The sequence below is a fragment of the Pithys albifrons genome, chromosome 7 (assembly GCF_047495875.1).
Source record: "Pithys albifrons albifrons isolate INPA30051 chromosome 7, PitAlb_v1, whole genome shotgun sequence".
In the NCBI taxonomy this organism is placed as follows: Eukaryota; Metazoa; Chordata; class Aves; order Passeriformes; family Thamnophilidae; genus Pithys; species Pithys albifrons.
The window spans coordinates 46586582-46602828 of record NC_092464.1 but is presented as its reverse complement, the minus strand read 5'-3'; the positions used below and the strand labels follow the sequence as shown (position 1 = coordinate 46602828).

At 37.1% G+C, this 16247-nt stretch overlaps 1 protein-coding gene across 2 annotated transcripts in view; it reads right to left on the bottom strand.

Moving 5' to 3' along the window:
- Positions 1-16247, bottom strand: part of BBS9 (Bardet-Biedl syndrome 9) — a 272490-nt gene that overhangs the window by 228539 nt on the left and 27704 nt on the right. For both annotated transcript variants that reach the window (XM_071561393.1, XM_071561394.1), the window contains exons 7-9: positions 13210-13294; positions 10924-11107; positions 9512-9641 (exon numbers count right to left, since the gene is read on the bottom strand). In XM_071561393.1, coding sequence (XP_071417494.1) covers positions 9512-9641; positions 10924-11107; positions 13210-13294 — 399 coding nt within the window. The remainder of the gene's footprint in view (positions 1-9511; positions 9642-10923; positions 11108-13209; positions 13295-16247) is intronic.

Genomic DNA, 16247 nt, shown 5'->3' with positions numbered 1-16247 from the left:
CAGTGAAAAATCATTTTAAAAAACAGAATATATGAGCAGAATAAATAGTCAATATTTATCCACTCTTTTTAACTCTGAAATGCGGAGACTCAGAACTGAGTAAACCTGAATTTGGACAGTGTTACCATATTAAATGCCTGAAGAAGTTTCACTCACTGCTTGGGAGTGAGAATATCCTCACTAGCAACTTTACATCGTGACACCACACAGCAAAACACCAAACTAGTCAGCACCTCGTTGCAGGGCAAAATCAGACAAGTCTTTAGCTTGGGTAGTTCTCCTTGTGTAGAACCAGATTGAAAGAGATTCTTTGCCTTAAAGGCTGAATGACAGCCACAGACCAAATAAAAAGGAGCACCTTCCATCCAACGACACAAAACACAAAATTTAAAATGAAAAAGAAAAAGAGAAAATTAATTGTTTTTACTTTTACTGTCAAGTTAAAAACTAACACTACTCAGAAAGTTTGTGTCTCCTCTGGCAGACCAGCACTGCCACCTGCCGGGCAGCCCAACAGGGTTAGTTCAACATCTGGACAGTTCAAACGAGTTAGGATTTAACAGTGCATTAAGTAGGACAGACACCTCTGCACAACATAACCTGGCTCCTCCAGGCAGCGAACACCAGGTACAGGCAGGATAGATATGCAATTTAAGCTCACGCTGCAAGTTACATGTAAAATGAACTTCTGTCTGAAGGATTAACAAACCTGGCTTTTTGTTGTTTTCAATATAAAATCAAAACTATTTCAAGAGCAGTGAAGGTTTAATTTAAAAAGTAAAATCTCCACCTATACAAAATGAAGCATTAAATTAAAATTAGTACGTGTTACAGTAGAATAAAAACAGAATATTCAGAGTGATAACACAGGCCCTCCAGAAATATATGATCTTGCTTTAAGCAAAAACTAAAGCACACTGAGGTATAACATGTTCAAGGAAAAGTTTGTAAGTTCCACATTGCATTTCTTATTATCACCATTCCATATATAAGACATTTAGTGGCATTATCTGAATTAAAAGTGAATGTGAGGACAGACAAGAAAGTATCATTACTTTAGATAAGAGTGTAGCCTCTATGTTAGAGCCCCAAATAATAAGAAACACGAGAAATTACATTTTGATTTCATTTGTGACAGTACCAGCATTAGCAATAAGAAATAAATTAGGATTGTGACACACATAAAACATCTCCACGCTTTCTTCAGTCTTAAAGCATATTCTGCATTTGCACCTCCTTCACCTGAAGTCTAAAAGTCTATTGCCAGGCCAAGCTCCGTCACTGGCAGCTTCCAAAGACTATCCCAACAGTCATGGCATTGCAAATATAATATATGGAGGGCACAGAAAGTGCATCCTTCATCTAAACCTCCTCTTCTCACACTTCACAATAAGACAGTGGGTAGAGTCCATGTGACTCCAGGCAGGCTGGAGAGGCCCCCAAGCATCTCTGCTTCCAACATAAAGGGAGGTGAGGTGCTCTACTGTTAACGCTCTAGTAAGTTTACCATTTTAGATAAAAGATTAGTATTCCTAACTGTTGGCTTTATACAAGATAGTATTAGACAGTACACAAGGAAACTTAGGTTACACACAGATTACAAAGATGTTAACAGGAATAACCAGGATGTGACTTTACTACAGATTTATTCTGAGAGGTTTGAAGAGGTACATAATTTTTAAAATACTTAAGTCAAATTAGTTTACATCTCTTTCTCCTCACAAACCTGAAAATTCACCAGCATTTCAGTAAGGAAAAAGTAAGTACCCTATTCATTTTAGCAATACTTATCATTATCCCCTCACTCTGTCTTGTAAAGAGCAAAGCTGCTTTTTCAAAGCATCTCTAGCACCTTGCACTGCTAGATGACTTTCAGCTCCATAGCTTAACATAAATGTCCTCCATGCTGGTCCTTGTATGAAAAAACGTTTTTCATCAACAGCCTGAGACTCTGTAAAACTGTTCTTGAAACAAGATGTCCAGCACTTCCATAGGCAGAGCAAGTGCCACAATACAGTGATAAACTCCAGCCTACTACTCAGTAACCAGCTCCAAGACTGCAAGTTCAGAAGCTGATACAGTTAAATTCTACTCTGTCACAACGTGAGCCACCACAGAGGAACTGCAGGTTAGCCATAAATCCCATGCTATTTGTTTAAAAGCAAAGATCTTGTTTTAAATACTAGAGGACGAGTTACCTTCTTGTTCCTGAAAATTTCCATTTTCAAAGCTTACTCTAGAACTACGAAGGTAGGAATATTTTAAGTGTTATTCTAAAGTAAGTTGAAACCTTTACAAAACTGTATGACTGCAATAAGTGGTGTTTTTGAAAAAGCAAATAAGTGACATGCAATAAAATTATGGGAACTGGCAGTACTAAGCATGCCCTTAATATCATACAGTAAATATCGTTGGAAGTTGGCTTGCTGGAAAGCCCAGGCATGAATCACAGCAGATGCTGGACACAGTATATGACATATCTATGTCTTTTGCAGGATCAGAATCCTACTAAGGTAAAAGAAATACAATCACATTCATGTTTTGTGGCTAAGCCACACACATTAAATTTCTCTCTTCAAAAGACCTTTAAAAAGGGCAGTATTTTGCACTGCCATCTTTTGACAATCCAGGGGCAAATTTGCAATGAAAAATGGATGCAACTTTTTTTCTTAAAAACATTTCTTTAAAAAGCAATTATGTTTAAGTAGAAGGATTCTAGAATTCTCTGCATTTAACGTCTCAGATCAGGCAACATTCTTACAGAACACTCAAATAAAAAGTTATACATATACATGTATATATAACTGAGCAGTTCACACTGTGCGTCATAACTGGCATTGCTTCTATTACAGTGCTACTACACAGAAAGGGAAAATCTTTCAACAAACTATAAAGTTTGATTCCTGCAGTTTTCTTTCCATAAAAGTATGTAATAAGTGTTAAGTTTTGCTGGTTTTATATGTAAGTTTTCCCATTTTTATATGGTGATTCTTTAACAGTTGTGGTAGCTGCGGTGATGTCAGTTATAACAAGGAAGAACAGATGGGCTGGAATGAAGAACAAAGTATTTTCAAGCATCTGGATAGTTAAAAAATTCAATGAGAGGGGGTTTATTTTGACTTCACCCACTACTACCCTACATGTGATTGCATTTTTACACGTTATATACTTAATTCAACTACAATATTTCTTCATATGTTTTCTAGTTAAATTCAGTTCCTGTTGCCTTTCTACTGTTTGGAAAGCCCAGCTACACAAACAATGTTCATCTAACCACCCAACACACTATGATTCTCTGCCAGAAATCAAGTTTTAATTTCAAGTTCATATTTGGACCAAGCTAATATTTTCTCACAAACAGATCACAAATTTTAATTTTCTTTAAAAAATATTGGAAGCTAAGACTTCATAAAGCACATTTTAAACAACAGCTATACACCAGAATTCTGAACTCCAACCTTTTGATTCACACACCTCATGTGAATTAAACTGATCAGTCTACTGGACTACATAGGAGTTCAAAATTGGGAATTAATCTGTGTCAAAGCAAAGACTAAACCCTAGCTTATGGTCTCTTCATTATGGACACAAGTTGCTGAATCAGAGACTGTATAAATAAATTTATTCAGATAAAGTGCCATGAAGTTACAAGCAGGTTAACTATGTCAGGCTTAAGCTCTTACACACAGGTCTTGGCTCTATGACACCAGTGAACAACACTCTGCAGGGACTGCACACCTTTTTAGACCAGTTAGTATAAACTCCACACATTTCTTACCAATCATTCTAATACCATGAAATACTAATAAATCAGAAAATCCAAGGGGATTATTAAACATTTTTCAAAAAGGCAAGAAAGTGATTCTCTCCATTCACTCCAGTAACAGTAAAATTCTTTACTGTTTGGTGTTGGGGTAAAGATGTGATTGGTTTTAAATGCAATAAACACAGTGAATGTTTCTTTCAGCAGTGTGTTCCCCTTCAAAATGGAGACTGAGTGGCAATCCTGGAGTGCAACAGCACATGCAACTTGGCTTATGCTTCAAGTGCACTGGAGATGGTGCAGAGACAATCTCTACTTTTCCAAGAAGCAGAGCAATACTTCTCAGCCCTGCAGTCAGGCTGCAGACTAATGGGGAGAGAGTGAACACAGAGTCCTGTAACACACTCTAAGCTACTAAGTCATAAAAAGCACCCAACCCATCCTCACAAATTCTTTTAAACCCAGAGTTAAAGCATGGGGAATTTGGCTGCCTGCATTCATTGTTGTTCATATGGTCCTCAAATAGCAAAGGCCAACAGTAACACTGACAGTTCAAAGGTGGCACATCGATTGTCAAGGCAAAAAGTCTTCCCACTTTGATCAGCAAGTATCTTTAAGTGGTCAACTCTGGTTATAAAGACTTGATGCTACAACACTGTAGTAGTATACAGCAAAACAAAAAAGGTAGCAAGAAATCGCTACCTTTGAGCAAAAAAGGCTGGAAATACTACATTACTGTTACTAGATAACTGAACAGCACTGTATATATCTTTTTACACTGCTCATCTGTTGCGCATGTTATGCATGCTTTTATTAGAAAAATGCAAGAGAAAAAAGGGGCGTCTAAATAATAAAGTTATTATTTTATTCATCAATAAATCCCTGTCAAAACATGAACGTGTAGCTGTTTTTAATTGCTGGCTGATAAATATATGACCCAGTTATGATGGGCTGGTGGTTCATACACCAGTGTCAGGAGTTCAGTCATGGCCCCGATAGCCAAGACTGCAGTGGATCATCCTTGGAGAAGCAACAAAAAAACATTAACATTACCTCAGTACATTTCAAATACCATAGTTAGTTTTAGTGCTAGCAATTCAGAGAAAGAAATTGCTTTTTGATAGCAAACTGTGCAAAACAGAATCAGTGCTGAAGACGTGGAGCCCTGTGATATATTTATGGAATAATTCCTCAGTGTAAACCTCAGCAGACTCAAAGTTCATGAGGAGTTGAAGTGTGGGTAAAGCTTACCAAGTAGCTGTGCTTGTCATCTTGAACATATAAAGTCTACTTTATTTCCTGGATTTTCAACACTTACTTTTGTTTAAATAAGGAAATATTTTTTCTCCTTCTCAAATAATGAAAATCTATTTACTAGCTTAACTCAAGCTAAAAAGTTGAGTCCTGGTAATTTAATATTTTAAGAAACTCAGAAATTCTTATTCTTTAAAGGTAATAAATTACTTCTGTGCAAAAAAACTTTTCCAGACTTCCTTATATTTCCTGTTCAGAGAATATGCTCTTCCATTACCAAGTAAAATGATATTTACCTGCCAAATAAATGAAAGTGAAAGCAAATATTTTAGCTACTTTCAGCAACTTGTCCATACCTGTCAACTCCTTGTAATAAAAGTAACTTCACATTTTACAAGGCACATGCATCACTTTGTGGGTTATTTGCCTCAAGAATCTTTCTTCCATGAAGAATAGTCCTGCTCACAGATATAGTGGTATAAATAAATGCTTACAGAACAAAACTGGTTACTATATTCTAAATAACTCACAGATGTAGCTCCAAAAAACAAGAAGCAACACATTTGTGAAGCATCCAAATACCTACAGACAAGCACTACAGGTGGCCCTGAAGTTTTTCTTTTGGGTATTACTAATCAAATTCCAATGTAGCTGAAGGGGAAATATCTTCCATTTAAACATTAAGGTCACTGATAAACTGGTGCCTAAAGTAGTAAGAGTCCCCAGTAGAACAGAGAGAGAAGAAGTATCTTTCCCACAACACATCCCCTAAACCCTGAGGTTGGCTTCCTGTTAGAACTGTGCCTGCTTCCAACATTTTTTGCCATATAGAAAACACCTTAATTTCTTGGTGGACAAACAAAAGCACAAAAAACTAAGATTAGAGACATCATGAAACACTGACTTGAAAAGAAGAGCTATTTGAGGACACATGCAGTCCATTTCCCCTTACAAGAAAAAAAGTCATGCTACCTTTTAGCATTTACAGGCTTATCAGATGTAACTTGGAGACTTGTGTACAAACAAAAGCAAGCAGTAAAATGGAGACTAGTGAATCCTCTGAGTTTGCTTCCCACACAATTACCTGAATTATGAGGATGGGAGGGAGTGGTAGATGAGGAGAGAAAGAGAGAAATCTATCACATCTCAAGAAGCATCGGTGACAAATTCATAGAATTTATAATCTATAAGCGTAAGAGATACTGCTCATGAAACTTCCTTTACAAAGGAGATGTGGAGGTACAAAGAAGTTCTTAGAAAAGAGGTCTTTGATGGAACAGAAAAATGGAAAGTGGAAGGCAAGAAAGAAAGGAATGGACTTTGAAGTCAATGTTAAGAAGATATTTATGTAATTATGATGGATACCAAGCAAATGGTGCTGCTCACAGTTACCATTTCAACACCGAGTAGAAATTCTTGTGATTCCTTTGTGTAACTGCCCCGATTGCAGGTGTTCCAACTGTAGCATACAGACTGTTTTTCTTCAAACCACTCTAAAAAGGATTTGGGGGGATTGTTTGTGTATATCGGAGGAGTTTTGGGGGTTTTCTTAATCAGCCCAGGCAGAACACCTAAACCACTTTCTTTAGGTGTTTCAGTTTCAGTGAGAAAGCTTTTTCACAGCCATAAACTTGAAGCATAACATGGCAGGGCACACAAAAATACAACTGTTTAAGAAGGCTTATCCATGGGAAGAAAAACTTTTGCTGAGATAGACACCTAAGCAGTTTAAATTGATTGAAATTGTCAGTGTAAGTGGTTATACTTCTGAAGCAATTCAGGCAGTGTTAAGCCCGTAGAAGTCCCCTCGGCATAAAAAGAATGTCAGAAACAGTAACTAATACACATTAACAGAACCAGAATAAAAACTTCCAACAAAATAAGGGACAAAATTCTGCAACAATCATTGGAACTGAACTTCCAGTTCAGGGAATAGTTAAAGAGATATTAAGGTAAAACCCATAAGATAAACACTCAAATTTTTTCCTGTATTTCAAGTTTCTGATCACAAGTTTTTATAGGAAATTTTCAGTTTCCTGACAGAGAACATTCAGGTTGTAACAGAAGGCAAAAATGTGTAGTTCAACAGCTTAAAAATACGTAACTTTTAGAGTTCAGAGGCACCTTACTAAAAATGTTATAAGTAATCACTTATCTTTGCCTTTATTTTTCCTTGTATGTTTCTGAAAAAGTGGTGGAAATTAAGCAGTTTATACTGGAATTTAATCCCAAATGTTGTAGTATATTATTATCTTTATTTACATACTGGTATTACAATAGGGAAATACTGCATTTCACATTATTTTAGAGGGAAAATCAATTCATAAAGAATAAGGAGGGGCACACACTAGAAGCACAAGTTGCTTAGCTGGAATTCTGTAAAGCACCTGCCAGTTGATCTTAGAACTACCAAGATTATAGGATAATGCATATGACTGCTTTTGTGAGGCAGTCACTGCTTCTGCCCCAAAGGATTTACATAAAATAGCCTCCAATAATGCTATCCAGCAAGCCAGAGTCATACATTAGAAGTAACAGACATTATGCCACGGAGAAAATACAGATGAACGTGTATGGTCTGTAGAGACAACTACTTTCAGAATGCTTCACTTACTTTGTAAGCATTATTGCAATAAAAGTGGAGAAAGTAATTCATAGACATACATCATATTTAAGGCACTTCAATCTCTCAGCAGTGTAGGATTAACAACTCTATGCTTATTAAAGTACTTATTTATGTTACAGCAGTGCCCAGAGGCCCCAACCAAGACCAAGGTGTCTCTTGAATGGAGTACTAGAAAAGCATTATCACATTGACTCACAAAGAATTCCATTTCAAATCATTAAAAAAAACCCCACAAACAAACACATATGATCTGTTTAAGCCAAATTACTATGTCTATAAGCTTTAGTACAGTTTTTGCTGTTTAGCTCATCTTTAATGCCAGAAGGAAGCACAAGCACATCACATATTTTCCAACACACAGAAGCAGAGCTCAGAAACCTCTCCCTGCCTTTCAGGCCATTGGGTAGAGGCACACAGATGTTCCCTCACTCATCAATACCTGTATAAAGAGGTTTGTGTGATCAGGTTGCTGTCTCTTTACCCACTAAAGAACACAACCCCAAACCACACCCTGGCATTAGAAGGCCAGTGGGAATTCTGAATCTAACTAGCAAATTGAGCTGGGACAGATTTCAGGCTTTCAAATTTCTCCCTAAGATCAAACTGCCAAGTGTTAAAGTTATCAGGAACAGGCAGAATCTGCATAAACTTCTTTCTTAGAGGCATTATTGAAGCAGATGGTTAGACATAATGAGTTTTCAAACAAATAAATGTATATACAAATGTTAGTACAATCTGCTGTTGTAAAAATCAATGTTTTTTTCAATTTTTTTCTAGCACAAATATTCTTTCCAAACTTCAAAAGCTGCACTGTCATATCCTGCATAATTAACTTCTGGATTTCACCAAGTGGCCCACTGAGACTGTTCATTATAATTTCACTTGTAAGACCTGTTGGATGAAAGCCAGCCCAAGTCTCTCCAGAGAGTCTTAAAAAAAATAAAGAATTTTTAAAAACACTAGGTAACCATTAGTAACAAACACAAAACAAACTTCCCTCAGATTACTCTGCACAAGTCAGTAATGATTGTTAGTCAGATCTGTTAGGAGGTGAAATGTACAACTTATCAAGTGTTTCTCAGCCCAGAGTGTGCTGGGACAGCAGCCACAACCCTGCTGGGGATCAGGAGTAACCTCCCTGTCAAGGACTGTCCTGCTGCACCCCCTGTGGTCACAGGGCAACCAGCACCCACCCAGGCTCCGAGGGCACACACAACAGGCATAAACTGGATTGCAAAAACACTGGGCAGAGCTTTCTGTGGTTTGCTTATTTCAGTGACACTCACAGCACGAGATACCAACATCTTAACTTCATCCCACTCAATCCCCACCCAACCAGTTTGTCCCTGACCTGTCTTACGTGTTTGCTTACAAAAAGTTTTGGTCTGATGGAGGGTAGTCCTCAGCAATTTAAGCAGTTCCTAATTTCTACAGTTTAACTCTGGAGTTTAATAATCTGTTCCAAAAAATCATCTCTGGAAGGCATATGCTCTTAAATGCTTAATGAAGAACAGATTTTCAGTGAGATTCCTTCTTTTCCTGTCTCAAGAAAGGATCTTACCAGATTGCACAGCCTCACTTTTCATTCCTTTAAAAAACAAGCTACTGCACTGGAGCTGTGATACTCCAGGTTCTATCTTCAGTCAACAAAAACAGAAAACCTAAAGCACAGTAAAGCAATTCTAGTACTGCTGTAGAATTAACCACACACCCATTAACAAAATGAACATTTCACAAAACAAATTAAAAATGCTTTTCACAAGTCATCTTATTTGTTACATACCTCAGAACTGCTTGTTAGGATCCAGAAGCAAATTTCACAACTGGAGATTAATCTGAAAAAAGTAGACTTAAAACAAGTTACTTACTGAAAATTCGCTACTTTTACGGATACAGGAATGTCGGGAAGTTGAGTGGCCCATTTCAGTGTAACATCTTGATAAACATTCAACATTTTACTGTGGTTTCCAATTAAAGTGTTTATTGTTCCTTCTTGCACTGTTAAAAAGATATAAAAACAATTTTAGGATGAAAGACTTCAAAAGCCAGTGCTTTGCTTTGAGGCTTATATAATTACATTATTTTTTCTTTTTAAGCCATTACTTTTTAGAAATTAATTTAGTATAATTAAAGTGTTAAAAGTTATGAAAGTTACATTGACAATAAGCAAGGGCATATGTGATTACTTATGGATACCATTCTCAATTGCATATTCCACAACTTTCTAAGGATCTGGCCAGCCATATTTCATAATTTGAGACATGACAAAGATTCATAATGGCTGTGTTGGCATGCCAGGATAGGTATGACAAAATACACATTGGTTAAACATCTTCTACTTACATTCTTCATTCATTCATTAACTTGTGAATACTAACTAAATGCATATGCATTTATATGGTTTATTTATAGTAAAATTTAGTTCAGAAAGGATAAAATATTAAGATTTCCAAGATCAAATTTATAAAGACTAAAATGATATTTAAGTTCAAAATAAGACAGTTAAAAAAATAGAATAAAACTTACTTTTATTATGTTACATGGAAACAACTTGGTTAGAATTACAGGCTCTCAATACTCACTCTGTTTTAATGTTTCAAAAACTACCTGATAAATTTTTGACACTATCTGTAAATATCAGAAGATCCTCAAACAGAAGGTCCTCAAACACTAGTTTATTCTTCCAGAATTTCCCATTCTTCCATGTTTGTTGCTTTGGTAGCCTGGACACTAGACAAGTACTTCAACTTGGTAATGAGAAAATATTCAGGTTCTAAAAACCATGACACACTTTACACTAAGTAACATTTGAAAATAAACTTGCCCCATTCAAAGAGAGAGCTCCAATTCCACATACTTTCTACAAATCACAGAACCACAGAATGGCTTGGAATGGACCTTAAAGACCATGTAGTCACATCCCCCCCCTTGCCCTGGGCAGGGACACCTCCCACTAGACCAGGATGCTCAGAGGCCCATCCAGCCTGGCCTGGAACACTGTCAGGGATGGGACATCCACAACTTCCCTGGGCAACCTGTTCCAGTGCCTCACCACCCATACAGTAAAGAATTTCTTCCTAATATCTAACATAACTGCCAAGGGCAGGGTCACCTTCCACTAGACAAGACAAGTCAAAGACCCATCCAACTTTCTTGTTCAGAAAAATGTATTTATTCAGTGGGGAAAAGAAGGAACAAACAAGAAAAAACAACAGCAACACCCACTTGCAGCTGTAAAAGTAACCAAGCTAAAGTTAAGTTGAAGTTTCCTTTTACAAACCTGAACAATAAGGAATGAAGCAGCTCGGGCTGTAATCAAGCTTTTTCATGAATCGTATTTGCCCATTATCCTTAAGACAGAAGAAGTTTCTCTCACCAAGCACAAAAATAGAAGAAATTCCCTGATTAAATGAGACAACGCATATATCCAATGCTTGCTCTCCGATGTTTAAAACCCAATCCACCTTCAAAAGAAAAAACATGATCCAGAAATCAACTGACAGCTGCATATTAAGGACAGCACTTTGAGAAGACTCAGAACTAATCAAGTTACATATCATTAACACAGAAAAGCAAAATCGAGATTTTTTTACTGAGACTCTTATTCTGGGGGCAGTCAGTAACTTTCTTTAATGTGAGTAAATCAGCAAAAGATTCTCTTTTTAAAACAGACATGAACTGATAGCCATGCAGTTCACTTAAGTACATTTAAATTTTAAAATATACATCCCATTTGAAATGGAAATGCTTTATATTTTGACTATTGAATTCAAGAACAGAGTATCAGAATCCTTTAAATGTGCCTCTATACATGTCCTTGCATATTCAGGTCAAGGTTAGAGAGCAAGAGGTGACAACTTATTCTACCAATATATGTAAATTTAAAAACAGACAAAAGTTCTAGGTGTAAAAGCCAAACTTGCATTCACATGTGAATACCCTTCAGTCTGAAGAATGCCTGTGTATGTCACAGCTTTTTTACTTCTCCAACTACATACATTAATACAATAAGCAACTATTTATAAATCCTTCCTCCTCTATCTTTGTCTTTAAACAATACTACTGCTTATTGATATACATTTCATTGGTTTGTTTCTTCAGCTCCTGTGAGAAATTAACACACATGCAAAAAATGCTTTTGACTTCTGCCAAGCCAGTTAAACAGAAATGTAGAATTTCTGAAGTAAAAATATATCCAAGTTCAACTGTCAGCACTTCCTATATGAACAGCATCAATCATTTTGCTTAAAGAGCTGAGAACATGCCAGCAAACACACTGACACGTGATATATGAAACTGGAAGTGCCATCTTAAAAGTTAAAGTGAAAAAAGCCAGGCTTACTGCAGTTGTTGTCATGTATGCTTCCCATTTCAGATTTTAAAAAATTGTTTCATTTGCGGCATATCTGATGATTCCAGATTTATTATTTAAAAACTGCCTCTTTTCCTAATTCAAGATTTAGGATTCAGACTTACTTAAATTTTGAAAAAAATCTACATTTAACCACTGGAAGGAAGATGCTTTCCCAACATTTTACTGTTGCACCTGAAACACTCTGAATGCAGTATTTTACATATGCAGTATATTTAGCAGATGAGCAACTCTACTGCAGGACCAGAGAATTAAATTCTCTTCCTCTTAACAGGTGGCAGGTCAAATATTAAACAACTTCGTCACAGAGACCCTTAAAACAGTCACAGGGCCCTCCAGAAGACCATCAAATCCACAGGTTTTTGACAACAAGAGTCCAGGATACCAACTACTTACAGAAACATTTCACTGCTGAATTTTCTTTAAGTACAAAGAATTCCTCAAGTTGAATGACATTAGTTTGCCAAGTTCCATACAAAGTCACAATTTGACTTCTGTTAAAAACATGAGCAGTAATTGTATGGCCAAACTTCGCAAACGAAGATTTGGGAAGGGCTCTCCCCACATGGGGGTGTTGTCCTTCCAGCCTGCGCAGTGGATTTTTTAGGTGAGGCTCAGCGTGCGCAGAACTGGCCCCACTGTTTAAGTCCCAAGGTCCATTTGCCACAGCCGAGCGAGCTTGGACGGTGACAGTAAAGACCTTGGGACTGTCACAGCACCCGGTACTGACCAGGGCTGACCCTGCTGAGCATCCGAGATCTGACAGGATCGGATGGCAGGGAGGCTTTAACTGCCCGGTACGGTCTCTACTGAGACTCGAACTCACAACCTTGTGATCAGAGTCCAGAGTGCTCACCATTACACCACGGGACCGCTGAGCAGTAATTAAGGTGCAACTATTTATCTAATTTACTACCATGTAGGTTCTGTATCACAAAGATGGCCCTAGAAAAAGTTGTATGCACTACCCAGTTCTGTCTTTTCTCAATAGAACAGCCAGTTTTAAGGCCCAACCTTAAATAACAGAGGCCCAAAGAAACCTCAACAGAAATCTCCTGGAGTTTTTCCATTGCCTTTAACAGCAATTGGACCAGATTCTTGGTCAGGAGATGAATTTCCACTCATTACTTAGCACCAGTCTTTTTAAAATGTATGCACTGTTCATACAGGTCATGTAAAACAAACAGCTTTTACCGCAAGTCTTTTCCCAGAACTAAGTTTTTGCTGTTCTGTTTCTTGTCTTTCATCAGCATCTGTCGCAAATGCCAGCACTTGGTATCTGTTTTAGGAAGTTTAAAAAGGTTAAAAAGTAAAAGATAGCTTTGTGGTTAATACCCTCACATCAAGTAAAAAATAAAACACAGTTATCATGAGTATACTTTCACAGTAAAATCACAGACAAAGCGCTGTTCGAAAGTACTGCAACATAATCTATCATCAGCAAAGATGGTAAGATTAATATCAGTGTAGGAAAACTGCTAAGTGCAAAGATAGAAATTAAAACAAACATTTCTATTCAGATTTTATGAGATGTTAAAATAAATTCAATAGCTAAATATATTAGAGGATAAAAATCTAGAGCACAAAGATAGAAGAAACCAACTTATTTTCAAATTGTGAAATTGGAATCCTAATAAAAAATAAACATTTTTCCTCTTACTAAGCTTTAAAAAAACCTCCTAAACTCCTCAGAAAGACAATCTGCTATGTCTAATAATGAAACTCTCAAGTACATCCATTAAGTAAACTAAGTGGTTCCAACCCAAGAGACCACAGTAAGCTGGCATCAGTAGGTGGCACATCCAGCAAAAGTTGGGAAGTTTGTGGGGTTTTCATTTTTTTAACTGCCAACCAACCATACTGAGAAAAACTGGCAATAAAGACATTTGAACAAAAGGTATCAACTCCCATAGAAGTTGAAGAAAACATTTGTCCTCTTTACACCTATGCACATTAAGTAATCTGTAAAATACTGAGTCTTCAACAGAATTGAAATAAATAACAGGAAAAGATGCAGCATAAACTTATCCAAAAGATAATATTCAATTCTGGGAGTCATGGAGTGCCATCAGCCCCTAAGCTTAAACCAATACAATTCTCAAAGTTCCAATTCAAGTCTAAAATAACAGAATGTATTTTTGTTTACTGCCAAAGTTATAGACTTAAAATGATGACATCAATATTCCCACATTTCAGATGTGTGTGTTGTGGTGTAGCAACAGGACAAGGAGCAATGGACATAAATTAAACCACGAGAAATTTCACCTCGACATGAGGAGAACCTCTTTATACCTTGAGGGTGGCAGAGCACTGGAATAGCTGCCCCAGGAGGTTGTGGAGTCTCCCTCTCCAGAGGGATTCCAAACACACCTGGACACCTTCCTGTGTCACCTGCTCGAGGTGACCCTGCCTTGGCAGGGGGGTCGGGCTGGATGATCTCCAGAGATCCCTTCCAACTCCAACTATTCCATCATTCTGTGCTTGCTACTGAAGGATTTTAGTTTCTAAGACTATTTTACTTACAGAAATAAACTATGTACTTGGAGTAAGAGATTCAGTTCCTTAAGGTGATTGTTATGGCCTGGTTAATAACACTAAATAAGCTGCTTTTAGTACAATTATGCCTTTAACTGTCCTCTGTATGAACAACTTCACTTTCCTTTTTCAGTTTAACACATTTATAAGAGAAGTTGCAGATTCTGACCTAATAAAATTTTCTCTTTTCAGCATACTTTATTGATAGTCTTGAAAAGCACATTATCATTTTATTAACTAATCAGGGACTAATACAGTTCTTTCACACCAAACTGCCATTGAACAGCAATACATACTGATGGTTAAGTGCCAGCTGCCTGCACGCACTCCTTCATGACAAAAAACCTCAAGCCACAGATGACCAACACAAACTTTTAATTCAGCCATCACATTAAGTATGGAATCATTTAAATAAGAAGCATTTTGCTTTAAATAAGATTTTGCTTTCAGATCATGAAAAAATTCAGAATCAACAGAGGAAATACTGCTTCCAAATGAAGCCATCAGTATGTGTGAGCTGTAAGGAGATGGATCATTGAAATTTGGCAAACTGTCCTGTTGAATACACTAGACAGAACTGATGTATTTTTAAATTCACTACCATAAAACTAACCACTTCTCTCCTTAGCATATCTATTTCCTTCACTTCAGAAGGATTACTTCACTCTGTTCTAATATCCTGACAGTTCAGACACACACTACAGGTTAGTACCACAGTGTCTTAACATTTAGCACTAAAGACCAATAACCAAGTGAAGAATTCCTTTAAAACTGTACCTTCCTACAGGAAGGACAGCACACTTCTGAGCTAGTACAAGGCTGATGAAAAATTTTAGTCACATTTGTTGCAAAGGTCAAGAATCTGAACATAATGAAAATGTATGACATGTTCACTTTGAAGGAAAAAAATGTTTCTTCATTCCTTGACAACATTAATGGATTCTATTATAATTTTATTCTAAGATTATATTAGAATTTTTATTCAAATTTTTTGGAAAAATACAAATTTTCTATTAAATTACTTTTGCAATACATGTATTTTGTCCTGTGATAAGCAAACAACACACAGTATCTATAATCTGTCATCTGATCAAGCTTAAGCAGCATAATAAAAAGAGTATTGCTTGAGAAATGCAGGTGACAGAACAGGGTAGTGTGACAAAGCATCATGTTGGACTAACATTCCCCAGATTAGATTAGGGCATAATCCATAAAAAGTGGTCTTCTTATTTTCTTTAATATGTATGATTCCCTCTGAAAGAAATCCTTAAGGTACCTGTCAGCCCAATCCTCCAGCTTGATGAGATTCCTCTGGAGCGACAGTCCCATCCTTTTTATACTGCCCACTTCCTACAGTTTGGCTTGCCCTTAAATTTCAGGACAGGCATTCTGTCCTGTCCAGGATGATCTTAAGGAAATACTGGCTCCAGTATCATCATCACTCACCTCTGGCTGCTAATTAGAACTATGAACAGCTACTGCTCTGTCAGCCTGACAGCTCTGCCACATTTTCACCCATTTCAGTGGGTGTGGGGTTTTGTCAGCACAGGTGGCAACTGTGCCCCAAACACCACACCACACCACACCATGCCCATTTACTGCCAGGCTCAGAGATTCAAATACTCAAAGAACAAAACCTGGCAGTTTTAATGGAGAAAGAATGAGGCAAGGCAAGCATTAAACCTCCCTGGTCTTTT